Source organism: Aspergillus pseudodeflectus (genome assembly GCF_044049435.1).
Source record: "Aspergillus pseudodeflectus strain CBS 756.74 chromosome Unknown BJX68scaffold_1, whole genome shotgun sequence".
NCBI classification, from domain to species: domain Eukaryota; kingdom Fungi; phylum Ascomycota; class Eurotiomycetes; order Eurotiales; family Aspergillaceae; genus Aspergillus; species Aspergillus pseudodeflectus.
The window spans coordinates 1,605,096-1,619,087 of record NW_027263777.1 but is presented as its reverse complement, the minus strand read 5'-3'; the positions used below and the strand labels follow the sequence as shown (position 1 = coordinate 1,619,087).

The following is a 13,992-nucleotide window of genomic DNA, read 5'->3' as shown; positions in this document are numbered from 1 at the left end:
CGGGTGAGGCGTTTCCAGACGACTGGTTTTTATACCTGGTTTTCCACATACCAGCGATATACCAAAGAGGTAACCACAACAATCGCAAACCCTCCGGGTTTTTTTCTTCACCACCGGATCTCGGAAAAGACTCTTGCGCTGATCCAACGCACCTGGTAAGATTCTTCTATGCTCACGTAGCGAGGCAGAGATCGACGCCGAAGTGGAGCCCAGCGTTATGGACCTCCTCGGGCTCGGCTTCCCGACCGCCGGATTAGGAAATCCCTCAAGAGCCGAGCCCCGGAGTAAGGACAGCGATATCTGATCCGAAGGACCATGATCGAGACCTTATTCCCCATCAAGATATGATCACCAGCCTTGCAGAGCTTTTCAGCAGCGCCGTCGCGTCACCTCGGATGTAGAGTCTAGCCCCTGCAGCGCGGGATGGGTGTTCGTGGTTACATTGCGCCATTCCCGGCACCACTGGGGCACTGCGTGGTTCCATCGGCGCAGCTGCTCGGGGAACAGTTACCTTGGCGGCCTCGCCTACAGACTATACGGAGTATGTATGGCTCCTGGTCTCGCCAAGTCGGGCGTTTGCGCGGCAATGCAATGCCCTAGAAGCGTTTTGATCTGCGGCAAGGAAATACCTCCAGGCTTCAGCCCTCTCTAGTCAGCCCGCAGCGGCCGCAGATGCAGTTCACGGGTATACTCCGGTAAGAATGTTGACGAATTATCCCGGGAACCTGTATACATCTGCGCTGTCAAAGCAACATGTCACCTCTGACAGATCACTAGTGTCGAAAAGCCCCGAGACCAGATCGAACTGTCAGTTGCCTATCAACTCTCGATTGACAAAAAGACAGATCAATCACTATTCCCAAGGGTCGCGAATGGTGTCGCCCAGGAGCCAGGCTCGCAATCACACAGGCAAAGCGTTCCAACGATCAAACAATATGGCCCTGTGAGCCGACCCACATGGATGATGGATGGTGGCCGATCATCACCCTATCTGCGGGCCCCGTGGCCCGCAAGGCCGCAATGTTAGGGTAACTTGGATAAGGCACCCGGCGTACCTTACGGGGCCGTATCCACACCGCACACATTCACATGTGCTTGTTCGGTCTTGTCCTGTGATGACGGAGTCTTCAGGATTCTTGGCGCGTCTGGATCGGCAGAGAATTCTTACATATTCCTGCTGCAGAAGGGATCGCCCATGGATAGTAAATTCCGCGATGCCGCGGGCTATGGACTACTCCGGAGTGAGATGCGAGAGGAGAGTGATTCTCTCTCTGCGTGTGCCGCAATTGGATGTTAGGGGTACTGACCGCACGGGAAGCAGCATACGGAGTATACCTTGTCCCCCTTGTGGTTGCAGATTTCGAGAAACTATCTTCATGACTGCAATGAGGATCCACTTGATATCGAGATTGGCGCATGGCCAGCTCCTTGTAGTATCTTCGGGCTTCTAGATGAGCACCACGATGGATGTAGAATTCGAAATCTCAATCGCAGTGTCCAGCGGGCTGAGTTCCACTCCCCTCCATAACTCTACATCTCAGACGAGTCTGCCTGGCCCCTGTCTTACTCGACACCATTGTCATCCGGAGTACTCCGTCGCAGTTTCAATTTCCTGCCTCCGCTAGCAACTCTTCTTCGTTCCGCCTTCTTCCAGATATCCTCAGAGTCAACGCCGGATCACTTAAAGACCCGAATCACGCCTGACGACCAACGTACCACCAAATAGAATGTACGGCGCATGGGTGAACTTGGAACCAGCACATCAGGGGGTTCCGTGACACATACGACTGTTCTCCTACCCTATAGCCCCGCGCCGATCCTGATATCGGAGAGACTCGAAGATTGTGTCACACAGGCCGTTAGAGACTATATCTTCCAATCCATTCAGTAAGGATGGTCCCTCCCATTCAGAACTATACTTGCCCTGAACAACCGTAGAGGTGCGTCGACCAAGTACGCTCGAGGTAGTCCTTATACAGTAGGTGATGCGACCGCTTGATGTGATCTACCTGCATATCACAGGACTTTCTGTTAGTCTCTCACCATTTCCCCTCTGTGTTCGAACACCTCCAGGTATGCGCTTATATTGCGAGGAACCCATCAACCTGGACAACCAACTATCCCTATTGTGCGCGGAATTGGAAATTTTTCAGCAACTAAGTCGACAAGAGTGAGATTTCCTCCTTTTGTCAAAGCCTATATTGCTCCCTCTTCTACTATCGCCGAGATCAAAACATGTAATCTCAGGATAAAATCGATATTCTATGCCTTACCATTGTCTATCACCTATACTTATATCACCAACTATTAAGTAAACCTGCTGTAGGTTCAAAGATATCGGAGGGGCTGGCCCCATACTTACCACAATACAGTTATAAAGCTCTATTTCTAACAAGGAGCCCTAGAGCCGTTGGGTATGTATTTCTTCTGACCACCAACAGAGTTGCGATACAGATAATCTGAGACCTTGAGCAACAAGCCACGAGTCTCCCTGTTCCGTACCTGAAAAACAAACGCCACTCACCACGCGGACGTATCTGAGTAAATGTGCGGCGATCATCAACGGCCACTGCAGAGCGCCACTCCTTGACCTCGCATTATCCACCCAGCCCGGTCTTATCCCGTACCAACCATCTGCCAGCTACCATCACTAGCGGACTACCGACTACAAGCGCTAATGTCGAGAGCGGGCTGAGACGGGCATCATGAAGCTTGGCTGTGAACCGGTTTGATCGATTTTTATACGAGGCAAACTCGGTTCTCTCGCACAGCATCAATGCCCTTTCTTTGCGGAAGGTGAGAACCTAGGCAGCCAGCGGGACAAGGCGCCTATCTACCAAAGACAGGCCAAGCGATGTTAATATGGCTAGTTACTAAGTTTATTGTCTTCAACGATGACACCGAATACAAGGTGTAAATGCAGTGGATTGTTCAAAAAACTGCCAGTCTCAGGAGTGACCGGTCAGGTCAGCAGTCCAAGTTGCGGTCGCTGACGAAGCCAATTTCAACCGAGTCGAGCTCTGGGCGAAACAATCTCCAAATGACTCGATAATTGCACGCCACAAAACAAGCGAGCCCGCCACAGTCACGGATTCCAGCCGTGGCCAGTTGACGGGGCTGAAATATCAGATTCGAGGTGCCCTGGACATGTTGTGCAACCAACAGCACCCCATAAAAACACCCCCTTGAAAGCCTAGATCGCTAATGCTCATGGTCAACGTATCAGATTCAATGGCTGGGCTCCACTTTTCAAGGGCGGTCGTGAACTTCGCTGTTGGGCTGCGGTCTAGCGGGTGCGGCGCAAGCCACAGCGGGCCACGAATCAATAGCCATTAGCCCATGATAGTACAATCACGGTGCTATATAAGCTTTGCTGTTCGGCTTCATCGCGACTCCATCTCCATCTAGCACGCTGACAGTCGTATTTGGGCCAAGGTACATTGGTGAGTTCGTCGGCTGAGGACAATTCGAAGTCTGATGCAGCGAGTAGCTCTGCAGCTGGTAGATATTGCAAAATACATGGTCATTATCAATGACGTATTGGCTCGATTGAGCCCGGTTGTATCGTTCGAAAATACGATTAGCCCCGTGTAAGGTTGCTTGAATGCCAGTAAATTTCCTAAGGGAATGAGATAGGGTTATTCATAACTCCTTCTAATCCTATTCCCTATAAACTTCTTAACTACAACAACCTCCTCCTACTACGAGATTCAAACAACGCTCAGCACAAACCCAAACTCAAAATCCTCCGTCCGACACTTGTACTGCTCAAACGGCTTGGGCCCCACACTCGCACTCCCCAAGCCATGGTTATCATAATCGAGATTCAGCACCGTGAAATCTAGCGGCTCCAACTCGTGCGGATGCTTCGCGTCATTCAAATCCCAGGGTAAATAGCGGCCCGCGGTGAAACTAAAGGCCGGGTCGGGGTCGGTTGCGAAGCGGCGCGCGTCCAGGGTCACGCTGCCACCACCCTCCTCTCCATCCTCGTCGTCGCCCTCGCCTTCGGCTCCGTTCGAGATGCGCAGCCACCGCAGATCCTCGCGGTTCCCGTTCTCCTGCGGGTAGTCGTAGTGCGTGAAGAGGTCTTCCACTGAAGAGGTATACTCGCCAATTCGGCACGCTTGTTTCGAATCCTTGTAGTTTTCGCCTGGGCCGCGGCCGAACCAGGTTACGCTGTTGAAGGAGCGGGGGAGGATGGCTTGGAGGCCGATGCGGGGGACGACGGAGGGGGTGTTGTCTCCGACGAAGGTGCCCGTTGCGTGGATGCGGAGAGAGGGCTGTCCCTGCGGTGCGCTTGCCGTGCCGTTGTTGGTGCCGGTGCTGTTTCCTGTGGAGGAGGAAGAGTCGGACCCAGAAGAGATGGTATACACCAAGTCGGCTTCGACACCCCACTCGAGCACCATCGGCGCAACGCGCACCTTGTAGTGTACCGTAACCTCGTCGTCTGAAGAGTCCCAGGTTACATCACGGACCTGCGTGTGCATCGTCCCAACCTGCGTCTCCTCCCACTCGGCCATATCGCCGTTGCCACCCTCGTCGTTCTGCGTCATGGCGCGGTAGAAGGCGAGCTCGGGGCCACGCTGCAGGATATCAATGCCATTCGTGTTCCAGGTGACGTTTCCTTGCAGCAGGTCGAAGCCGAAGGTTGTGCTCCCCGCTGTCACGGTGAGGTTGGGCCCGCTCTGGTTGAGCGAGAAGCTGGAGTCGGATTGGGATTGGCGCTTTCCCAGGGTGGCGGAGTGGATGTGCGGGTGGGATGTGGACCGCTTTGTGTTTACTGCGCGCGGGCCTGGGAGGTGCAGCTGATCCCACGCGACGACGTAGCCGCGCTCCGCCCAGGGCTTCGTCTCGTTGAGTTGGAACTCAATGGTTAGCCAGGCTTCCTGCGATAGCGAGGCCGGGTCAAGCGGGAGGTCAACAGTCCGGTTCTCCCCCGCAGGGACACGAGGAAGATCAAGCGGCTCAGGCTCCGTCGTCTCGCCATCCTGGACGAGGAACCAAACGACATCAAGCCCACTAAGATCCACAAACGCATAGTGGTTCGTCACAACCATCTGGCTTCCGTCCTCGGTGAGGTTGACCGAGACCGGCTGGATGATCTTGCCGTACTCGAGCAGACTAGGCATGGGCGTGTGGTCAGACAGAGTGAGGCCGTCCATGACAAAGTCTGCGTCGTTGGGCTCGTCGCCAAAGTCGCCGCCGTAGCCAAAGTATGTGAGGTTGCCTTCGCGCTTGAGAAGGCCGTGGTTCGACCATTCCCAGACGAGGCCGCCCTGCGAGAGGGGTTCGGTGCGGAAGAGCTCGATGTATTCTTGAAGTCCGCCGGGGCCGTTGCCCATTGCGCTGGTGTTGTTAGTATCTCGCGCATGAAGAAAAAGAGACAAGAAGAATAAAAAGAGAGAAAGGAATAAAAGGAGGGTGGAGACTCACTGCGCAAACTCACACAAAACAAGCGCCTTGTCCGTATGGTTAACAAAGTGCTCCCGAATATCATCAGGCGACGAGTACATCTGACTGTAGATATCCGCCGACTCCGCCTCGCGATCCTGCTCATAGTGCACGATCCGCGTCGGATCCCGCTCCTTGATGTACCGATACATGGCCGCCTGGTTGCGTCCATAGAAACACTCATTACCCAGCGACCAGATGATAATTGAAACATGGTTCTTGTACCGCTCCAGCAGCTGCTCCGCACGGTCGAGATACGCATCCTCCCAGTCGGGGTTATCCGACGTCCACTGCGCGGCGCCTTCCTCTGTTTCTTCGATGTTGCCGAAGCCGTGGCACTCAATGTCTGCTTCCGCTATAACATAAAAGCCCAGCTCGTCGGCGACGTCGTAGAAGGAGGGGTGGTGCGGTTGGTGCGCTGTGCGGATGGCGTTGATATTTGAGCGTTTCATGAGCATGAGGTCTGCGCGCATAGATTCGTAGGGGACTGTCCGGCCAGAGGTGTAGTTGTGTTCGTGTCGGTTGACGCCGTAGATGATGATGGGTTGGCCGTTGACGAGGAAATTGGGTCCGCTCATCTCGACGCGCCGGAAGCCGACTTTTTGGCTGATTGTGCGGCCGTTGAATTCGATGAGCACCGTGTATAGGTTGGGTGTTTCGGCGGACCAGAGGTGGAAGTCATTCCCTTCGACTCGGACGGAGTATTCCTCGCTTGAGGGGCCGGTGTATTCATCCAGGGTGTCGCCGCTGGGTGAGAGGAGCTTGACACTCAGATCGCCGTGGTCGCCTTGAATGGTTACGTTTGTTCGGAGAGTACCGGCTTCAAACCCGTCGTCGACGTCGGGGACAATTTCAAAGTCTGTAATTGAGGATTGAGGGAAGGGGATTAGGTATACATCTCGGAAGATCCCCGAAAGCCACCACTGGTCCTGGTCCTCGAGGTACGAGCCGTCGTTCCATTGATAAACCCGCGTAGCAAGCGTGTTGGGTCCGTCCTCGGTCAGATAATCCGTAATATCAAACTCGCTAGGGTTCCGACTCCCCTGGCTGTATCCAACCTCTTCGCCATTAACCCAGACATGAAACGCACTATCGACACCCTCATACCGCAGACGAATCTGCTGTCCCTCCTCCCAGTCTGACGGGACCTCAAACTCGCGCCAGTACGAGCCGGTTGGGTTCACGTACGAGACGTTGGGAGGAGTAACGGGGAAAGGGTAGTCGATGTTTGTGTAGTGCGGTCGTCCATACCCTTGCATCTGCCAGACACCTGGGACCTCAATGTCGTCCCAGGTGGTCGTGTTGGCATCCTCCCAGTTCGGGGCATAGTATGGCGACGAGTCATAGTGGAACTTCCACGTTCCGTTTAGGCTATGGAAGAAACTTTCCTCGCGGTCAAAGGTAAGGGCGGCATCTTCATTTGGATAGGAGTAGAAGTGCGCACGAGGAACCAAAGTGTTTCGGTGAAGGACATTCAGGTTGGACCAGTCTGGTAGTGCACTCGGCCAAGCCGAGGCTGCAAGGGAAGACATGATGCTGCCACCTGCACTCGCTTTTGTCTGTCTCCTCCTTTCGCTCACCTTTCCTCGCCCTCCCTCCCACTTCTTATACGCATCCCGGCCCTCTCCCTGCCTGATTGAATGATTCAAGTTTCCAACACCCGGAGAAAACACCGGTATCCCCGCCAAGAGTGACGCTTGCCAAGAACTGATCAGCATCTTGCTTACCCCCGCCACCTATCGCAGCAGCCCATGTCGAGCGGGTGGACCTGTTCAACTGTTGGAGGTCCTTGGCACTCCAGAGGGGGTTGTTCTTCCCCGCGACGATGTGGAGTGATTCCTGGCGCAGCCACCGCCCAGGGAAGTACTCCGAGCGTCGCTCCGAAGGTTGTGCAGCGTTTCGCACACTTCTCTGCTGATCGCCATCGTCCCATTGACGCATAATTCCCTGCCGAGTCATGCGGCTCGGTTAAATGGGTGCCGGCTCCTGCTTCCCCGAGACTGCTTCCCCGAGACAGGCAGGTTGCTGAGCGTTGATGTTGCACGGCGTGGTGGCACGGTCCCCGTCTCCCCACAGAAATGACTCGGATGTGCCGGATGGTCATGTCATTTTCGTGAGGAGAGGGGAGGCTTTCCGGGTAATTGCTTGATGACGTCTTTGGGGAGTATACTCCGTATGGTGCAGCGTTGCATTGCTCTGCCCTACCCCATCCCTTCCTTGTAGAAACTGGTTTTGTCAATGTGGCACTTGGCGATTGTTCGGTATGACGCTGCAGCGCGCCCAAGGTTAAGGATGGGCATCACATCTTCCTGTTCCTTGGGTATGAATTTCATATAATCATGCTCTGTCCGGATCTCCGAAACGATTTAGGCTCGGAAATATACTTGAGGATTTGCGCCACATTCTTCTAAGCTATCCCTTGGAGTATAAACCCTAGTTTTCCAAGGTTTAGAATAAATAGGCTTTGAAGTGCGCTCCACTAATCATACCTCTTTGATCAGTTGGGTATACTAAAAGAATCCATGCTACCAAACGACCTTTTCTCTATTCAGCCAACCTGCAAGTATAACAAATGACAGAAAAATCTAATCTTCATAATCAAACACGATCCAAATACCCACACCCCTCTCATGACGCCCATTTACATAGCCCTCTTCTCCTTTCCACACTTGGCAAGACACTCCTCCACAAGCACAAGCGCACTCTCCGGAATCGACCCGCGCAGCTTGTCAATATCCTCCCCCTCAATACTCCCCCCAAACGTATTCTCCAGGACCCCATCCGAGAACCCAAAGAGCTGCCCCGCAACCAGGCCCGCCGAAAACTCCTCGGCCGTGAAAGCGGCCGTAAAGTTCGCGGGCTCGCAGTCGGGGTTCACTTGCGTGTGGAACGAGCCCTGCGGGTACAGGGTGACCATGCCCGCGGTCAATTCGACGTTGACTTTGCGCTGGGCGCCGTCGGCGTCTGTGACGGATTCCGGGATCATCTCGGACAGGACGCGGCCGCTGTGCAGGGAGAAGAGCTCGGTTGCGCGCGGGTGCAGGTGCAGGAAGGCCATGCCGCAGGCTACAGTATACATGTCGTTAGCTTGGCTTAATTCCGGGTCTGGCGAAGAAGGTGAGGTGAGGAGAGGAGGTTAGTATTCAGGGAGGGGCATATCGCTATCGCTCACTCACCTGGCAACGCGCCCATACTAAACGAGGCACCGACGCCTGTGAGGGCAGGCCAGTTCTGGTTTGTGGCGACGACGCCATCCTTGTTGAAGTCGTAGACAAAGTCGGAGTCGTTGGGGAGGAGCTTGTAGCGCTCGGTGGCACTGAGTCTCTGTTAGAATGGCCTGCGATGATATGCTCATTGAAAGGGGGGCGCTCACGTCTCGGCAAGTCTCAGTTGAGCGGTCAGAGGAAGATCTGAGAGATCGCGCTTTGCGATGGGTTGGGGTGCTGCCGTAGCCGGAAGGGCGAGGGCGAGTGTCGCTAGTGTGGAGATGAAAAGCATGTTGTATATGTTCCAAGGTAGAGGATGTTTGTGGTGGAGGTAGTATGAACGCGGTAGGAAGTAGATGTGATCCTTGTCTGTCTTGTTTTCAGTGATAGATGGTTGAGTTGACGCGGATGCCCTCGAGGTTTAAATATCTTCAACGATCACCAGCTGAAGGATGATTAAGAGCTTCCATACGCATTCCATACGCATACGCAAGCACAGCCACATAAATCCAGGGACGCGCGATGCATCTCAGGGCTTAGGCGTATTACATAATACGCTTGCCCAGCCCTACCAACAAGGGGCAGGATCTAAACTTGCGGAGGGCCGTATTATTCTGGAGTAAATAGCCATATGACGTGGCTGAGTTAGGCTACAAAATCGTAGGAATGTTTTGTCTCTTCATGTTGTGTCAGTGCGGTTATATATGGTCCCACGCATCCTTGTCAGCAGTTTGCTTTCACGGGTTACCAATCAAAGATAGATCGTCACTGGGTTGCTTACAGTTGCCTTCAGGAACAATAATCCATGTTAATTTAGAAACTCGTTGCCAGTTGGGAAGTATCTCTTGGCAGTGGTCCCTGTGAGGAGGCTTCGGCTTCGGCAACATTCCCCAGACGCCGACTTGCGAATACGAGGGACTCGACGCATCCTCGGCAATCAATCGGTCGTGCCGACGAGTTCAGATTGGAGTCACCTCGCAACATTTGCACTTCTCCATTCCTCCATCTCGCAGTCTATGTGACATGTCCTCCCGCAATAATGCAATCCCTGCGTCCCTTGGCCCTCCGGGTGCCTAGGTCATCCCTTTTTCAAGCTCAATCCATAACTCGGCAAGTGGCCACGTCGTCGCAAACAGGTCAGTCGTCAGCCATGATCAATCCTTGTTCACTCTTTTCCATCGAGCCTCTGTCGCTAAACATACCAGCGATAAAGCCACCATTGAACAAGACAAGAACTCAAAACGACCCCTCCGCCTGATGCCCCTAGGCGGCTCAATTACCTACGGCATCGGGTCGACGGACGGAAACGGCTATCGAAAGGCTCTCTATGATATGCTCGTCGCCCGCGGCCACGCGGTGGAAATGGTCGGGTCGCGCAACTCTGGCTCGATGCTCAACAACGCCAACGAGGGCTGGCCCGGGCGGAGGATCGACCAGCTCCATTCCAAGGCACTAAAGTCGACAGCGAAGTTCTTGCCGAATATCTTCACTGTAAATGCCGGGTCGAATGATTGTCTCCAGGACTACGAGATTGGCTCTGCGGGAGACCGGCTTGATGCGATGCTCGAGGATCTCTGGAAGACTGGGCTGCCCGACACGACGGTTGTCCTCTCTACCCTTGTTGTGGCTGCTGATGCGACTGTCAATGAACGTGTCTTGCGGGTCAACGAGCAGATTCGGGAGTTGGTGGAGTTGAAGCAATCAGTTGGGGAGCGGAGGGTTTTTCTAGCGGACATGTATTCCTCTGCAGGGCCGCAGGTCAGTGATTTGGTTGAGGACGGGATACACCCCAACGATTGCGGGTATGATAGGATGGCGAGCATTTGGGCGGATAGTATCGAGAAGGCTGCAAGGGCAGGAGTGCTGCTTTGAGAACTATTCCGAACAGGATGGGCATTCGAGGTTGCTGCCACCACCACTTCACTGCATACCCTGGTGAGGTCATATTCTTCCATCTCGAAATTGCTAGCATTATCCTTGCGTTTGATTGAGAAGAGATTATACAATGAGGGGAGAACTGGATCAGCAAAGAACCATTGCTCATTAATGCCCATCATCATGAATATGGACACCGCTACCGCAAAAGCTCAATAACGCACTGTCCGACCATCTACAGAAAAGTACTCTAGAGGGCTGATTGACGAGTCCTCCAAGTGGCTTAGTCACAAGGACAGAAACGCGACAACCAGAAAAGCTCCAAAAACACGCATCGTACCCGGGGTTCGTCGGCCAGGCCATCATCAGCTTCGACGGTCTGCGTCACCGTCTCCGTGGCCGTTGTTGCAGACTCGGTGATCGTTCTTGTTCTGGTACTAGTAGTTCTACATGCCTCCGTGTCAGCATGTCCTTGCATGTACGACCTTAGAGCCACATACAAGGATAACTATTGCGGTACCAGGTATGCGAAACCGAGGATGATGTCGAAGCAAAGCAGTGAATGAGAGTCCTTGCACTCTCAAGATCATTCGTTGCCCGCACAACTGTGATGGCGTCGCAGATATTGCCCGGGTCACTATGCAAACAAATCAAAATTATTGTTAGAGTATGCATTGTACACGACGAAACCGGCCCCATACTGCCTCCTCTCAAGTCCTGTGTTGAGGGCCGGATGTGCAGGTGCAGGCGGGTCTGTGACCACCGGAGGCGATGGGTCGATCAATCCGATGCTTGTGGGGGGCGGGACTCCAGGCTCTTCGGCGTGGGTCCCTGGGGAAAGCAGAATTGTGCATAAAGCCGCGGTAGAAAGGCGAGCTGCATGGTTGAATCTTCAGACCTGCTCGGTGCCTTGTGAAGACCTAGCGCAGTGCAAGGGGGTCGGGAGCGGGGGCGGGGAAGAGGGGCACGAACACGAGGCGTCGGTTTCGAGGGGGGCTGAACTTATAGTGCGAGGTCGCTTGCGCATATTACTATTGTTTGCTTTTCCTCCTCTGGTGAAGCGAGGGTTCGAAGCGTGGTCAATCATCTCTCTTCTTGTATGCCAAATCTGGGCAGCTCGCAAGAGAGCCAGTCTCCCTTGCCCCCTCATGCCCAGACCGTCAAAGGCCGACGTTCTGTATCGAGAGATAACGATGAGGCTCTCAGCATTTCGTTTAGGGCTATCTACTTAACTCGATCAGAGTCCTTCAGAAATGTCGAGTATGCTGCAGGCCTTGTCTAATCATTAAGATCAACCGTGTCGTTACTATTCTGCATTGAATGTTGCGTTAGTGACCTCGGTGTATCTGATAGCCGGAGGAGGAACTTGAGGTCGCAATATGTTTCCTAACTGGTAACGCCCGCGCCAACTTGGAACGTTGTTCAGTGGTCGAACAGGCTTGCGGCTCCATACGTCTGCCGGGCCAATATTTCGGCATCCCAGCCTTTTGCTTTGTACCACAACCTGTTGAATGATAAGCCTCGGATCCCTCCTCCGCAAGTCTCGGAGAGGTGGATACGAGGATCGGAGCGAGAACGCGGTGGTGGCATATGCCTGACCTGACTCGCGTCTCGAGGTGGCTTGGGCCACCCCGGTCCCCGAAGGAGCAACATTACATGCTGACAAGAAAAGATCTCGTATTGACGACCACTCAGTCAAAGGAAACACACCAGCCAGACGCTGTGATTCGGGACCAGACCTGGATTGATTCGCCAGCTTATATCGAATACGAGCCCTCATGCTGCCGAGATCTTTAGGCTCTGGCCCAGTTGCCCCATCAAGGCTTGACCTGGCCTGGTGGGGGACTGATTCTACCTGACCCAACAGCTCAGCCTCGGTGTGCTGGGCAATAAATAAAAGGCTTGCCAGCAGGCTACCGCGCAGACCAGCGCCTGATCCCTTTTGCATACTATTCTTGAGCCAAGACAGCACGATGAAGAGCCTCATAATCCTTCAATTTCTCTACCTCGCCACCCTAGGTGCGACCCAGGGATTCCCCAAGTCCTACCGGCCCACCCGAATCAACCCGCGCCAGACGCCCAATGCGCGGCGGACAAACTCCAGCAGCATAGAGGCGAGGGATATATTCGATTTCACCTCAAAGACTTTGGTAAAACGAGCATGTCCGTCGGGGTATACCATATGCAGAAGTAATAACATCCGCCCTCCTCGACTCTAGCCTTTACGCACAATTAAAAAGCTAAATCTAGATCTACAGTTGACAGCTGCTGCCCCGCGCCCGCAGACATGTGCTGCCTAGACGAAACATGCATCACCGAAGCCACGGACGAATGCTGCGTCGGCGGCGGCGCCTGCCTCGACGGCAAGGAATGCTGCAACGACAAGTGCATGCCGCGCGGCGCCGAGTGCTGCTACTTGGGTGACGGATACTGTGACGCGGGCGAGACGTGCTGTCCCGATGACACCTGCGCCCCCGTCGGCGGCGAGTGCTGCTATCTGGACGGGGGTGCGTGTGATGCTGGAGAGCAGTGCTGTCACGGCGGTGGTGGCTGTGCGCCGGCTGATGCTGAGTGCTGTGCTTGGGATGGATATTGTCCGGCCGGTTCGAAGTGTAGTTATTGGAATGGGAGGGAGGTCTGTTGTCCGCTCGAGGGGTGTTCGTCGGGCATTGATATTGATATTGGGGACGACGATGATGATGATGATGTTGACACTGATATTCCCGCCGGTGATGACGAGGATGAAGATGTTGATGTTGATATCGAGGTCGCGACATACACTCAAATCATCTACTGGTACTACTGGGTGTACTACTACATAGAGATCTGGATCTCCGTCGAAGTCGACGTCGACGTGTCGCTGACTTCGTCCTCCGAGCGGACCTCTTCAACAGCCACCGTGTCGGCTTCAAACTCCCGAGAGGCGAGTTCTCAGTTTGAAGACATCAGCACCAGCGTCAGTTCGGCCGCCGCCAGCAGTACCCCGGACCTCGATACTATCCCTACAAGCACGAGCACGAGCACGATTGATGCTCCTCTGACGGACATTACTTCTTCGACGACAGAGAGGGACTCAAGCAGCACGTCCACGTCCACATCCACATCCACATCTACGACGTTCTCCGCGGAGTCAGCAGACCCATCAGACACAGAAGTCTCAGGCGAGGGTATACATGACGGACGGGCGCCGAGGATTGCGGGTGGGAAGGGTTTGTTATGTCCGGTGCTCGCGGCTGCCTGTTTCTGTCTCATGATAACGGTGTAGATAGGTCTGGGGTATTTCGGGTTCTTTGGATGAAGACTAGGGAATAATAAGATGAGGTCCTGGATACGCTAGCTTTAGTGGAGATTATTTAAACTATAGTTATTCCTATCCCTCGGTTGGGCATTAAACATCACGAAACGAGATTAGTTTGGACGTGATTTAACAGCATGGCAATTGCCAGCCGGAAATCTGAGC

The 13,992-nt window shown here is 54.0% G+C and overlaps 4 protein-coding genes across 4 annotated transcripts; 2 read left to right on the top strand and 2 right to left on the bottom strand.

Moving 5' to 3' along the window:
- Positions 1-3,710: 3,710 nt before the first annotated feature.
- On the bottom strand, positions 3,711-6,994 carry BJX68DRAFT_273941 (glycosyl hydrolases family 2, TIM barrel domain-containing protein; the record flags this gene model as incomplete). Its single annotated transcript, XM_071047565.1, has 3 exons — positions 5,434-6,994; positions 4,768-5,346; positions 3,711-4,701 (listed from the first exon to the last, which is right to left on the bottom strand). The coding sequence occupies exons 1-3, from the start codon at positions 6,981-6,983 to the stop codon at positions 3,711-3,713; spliced, it is 3,120 nt and encodes a 1,039-aa protein (XP_070905968.1). The 5' UTR covers positions 6,984-6,994.
- A 1,098-nt stretch (positions 6,995-8,092) lies between these two features.
- Positions 8,093-8,949, bottom strand: BJX68DRAFT_260677 (germin family protein; the record flags this gene model as incomplete). Its single annotated transcript, XM_071043938.1, has 3 exons — positions 8,093-8,517; positions 8,628-8,767; positions 8,825-8,949. 3 exons carry the CDS (start codon positions 8,947-8,949, stop codon positions 8,093-8,095), a joined length of 690 nt encoding a protein of 229 aa, XP_070905967.1.
- Positions 8,950-9,914: 965 nt separating this feature from the next.
- Positions 9,915-10,529, top strand: BJX68DRAFT_260676 (SGNH/GDSL hydrolase family protein; the record flags this gene model as incomplete). Its single annotated transcript, XM_071043937.1, has 1 exon — positions 9,915-10,529. One exon carries the CDS (start codon positions 9,915-9,917, stop codon positions 10,527-10,529), a length of 615 nt encoding a protein of 204 aa, XP_070905966.1.
- Positions 10,530-12,505: 1,976 nt separating this feature from the next.
- Positions 12,506-13,797, top strand: BJX68DRAFT_260675 (uncharacterized protein; the record flags this gene model as incomplete). Its single annotated transcript, XM_071043936.1, has 2 exons — positions 12,506-12,695; positions 12,791-13,797. 2 exons carry the CDS (start codon positions 12,506-12,508, stop codon positions 13,795-13,797), a joined length of 1,197 nt encoding a protein of 398 aa, XP_070905965.1.
- Positions 13,798-13,992: the final 195 nt, after the last annotated feature.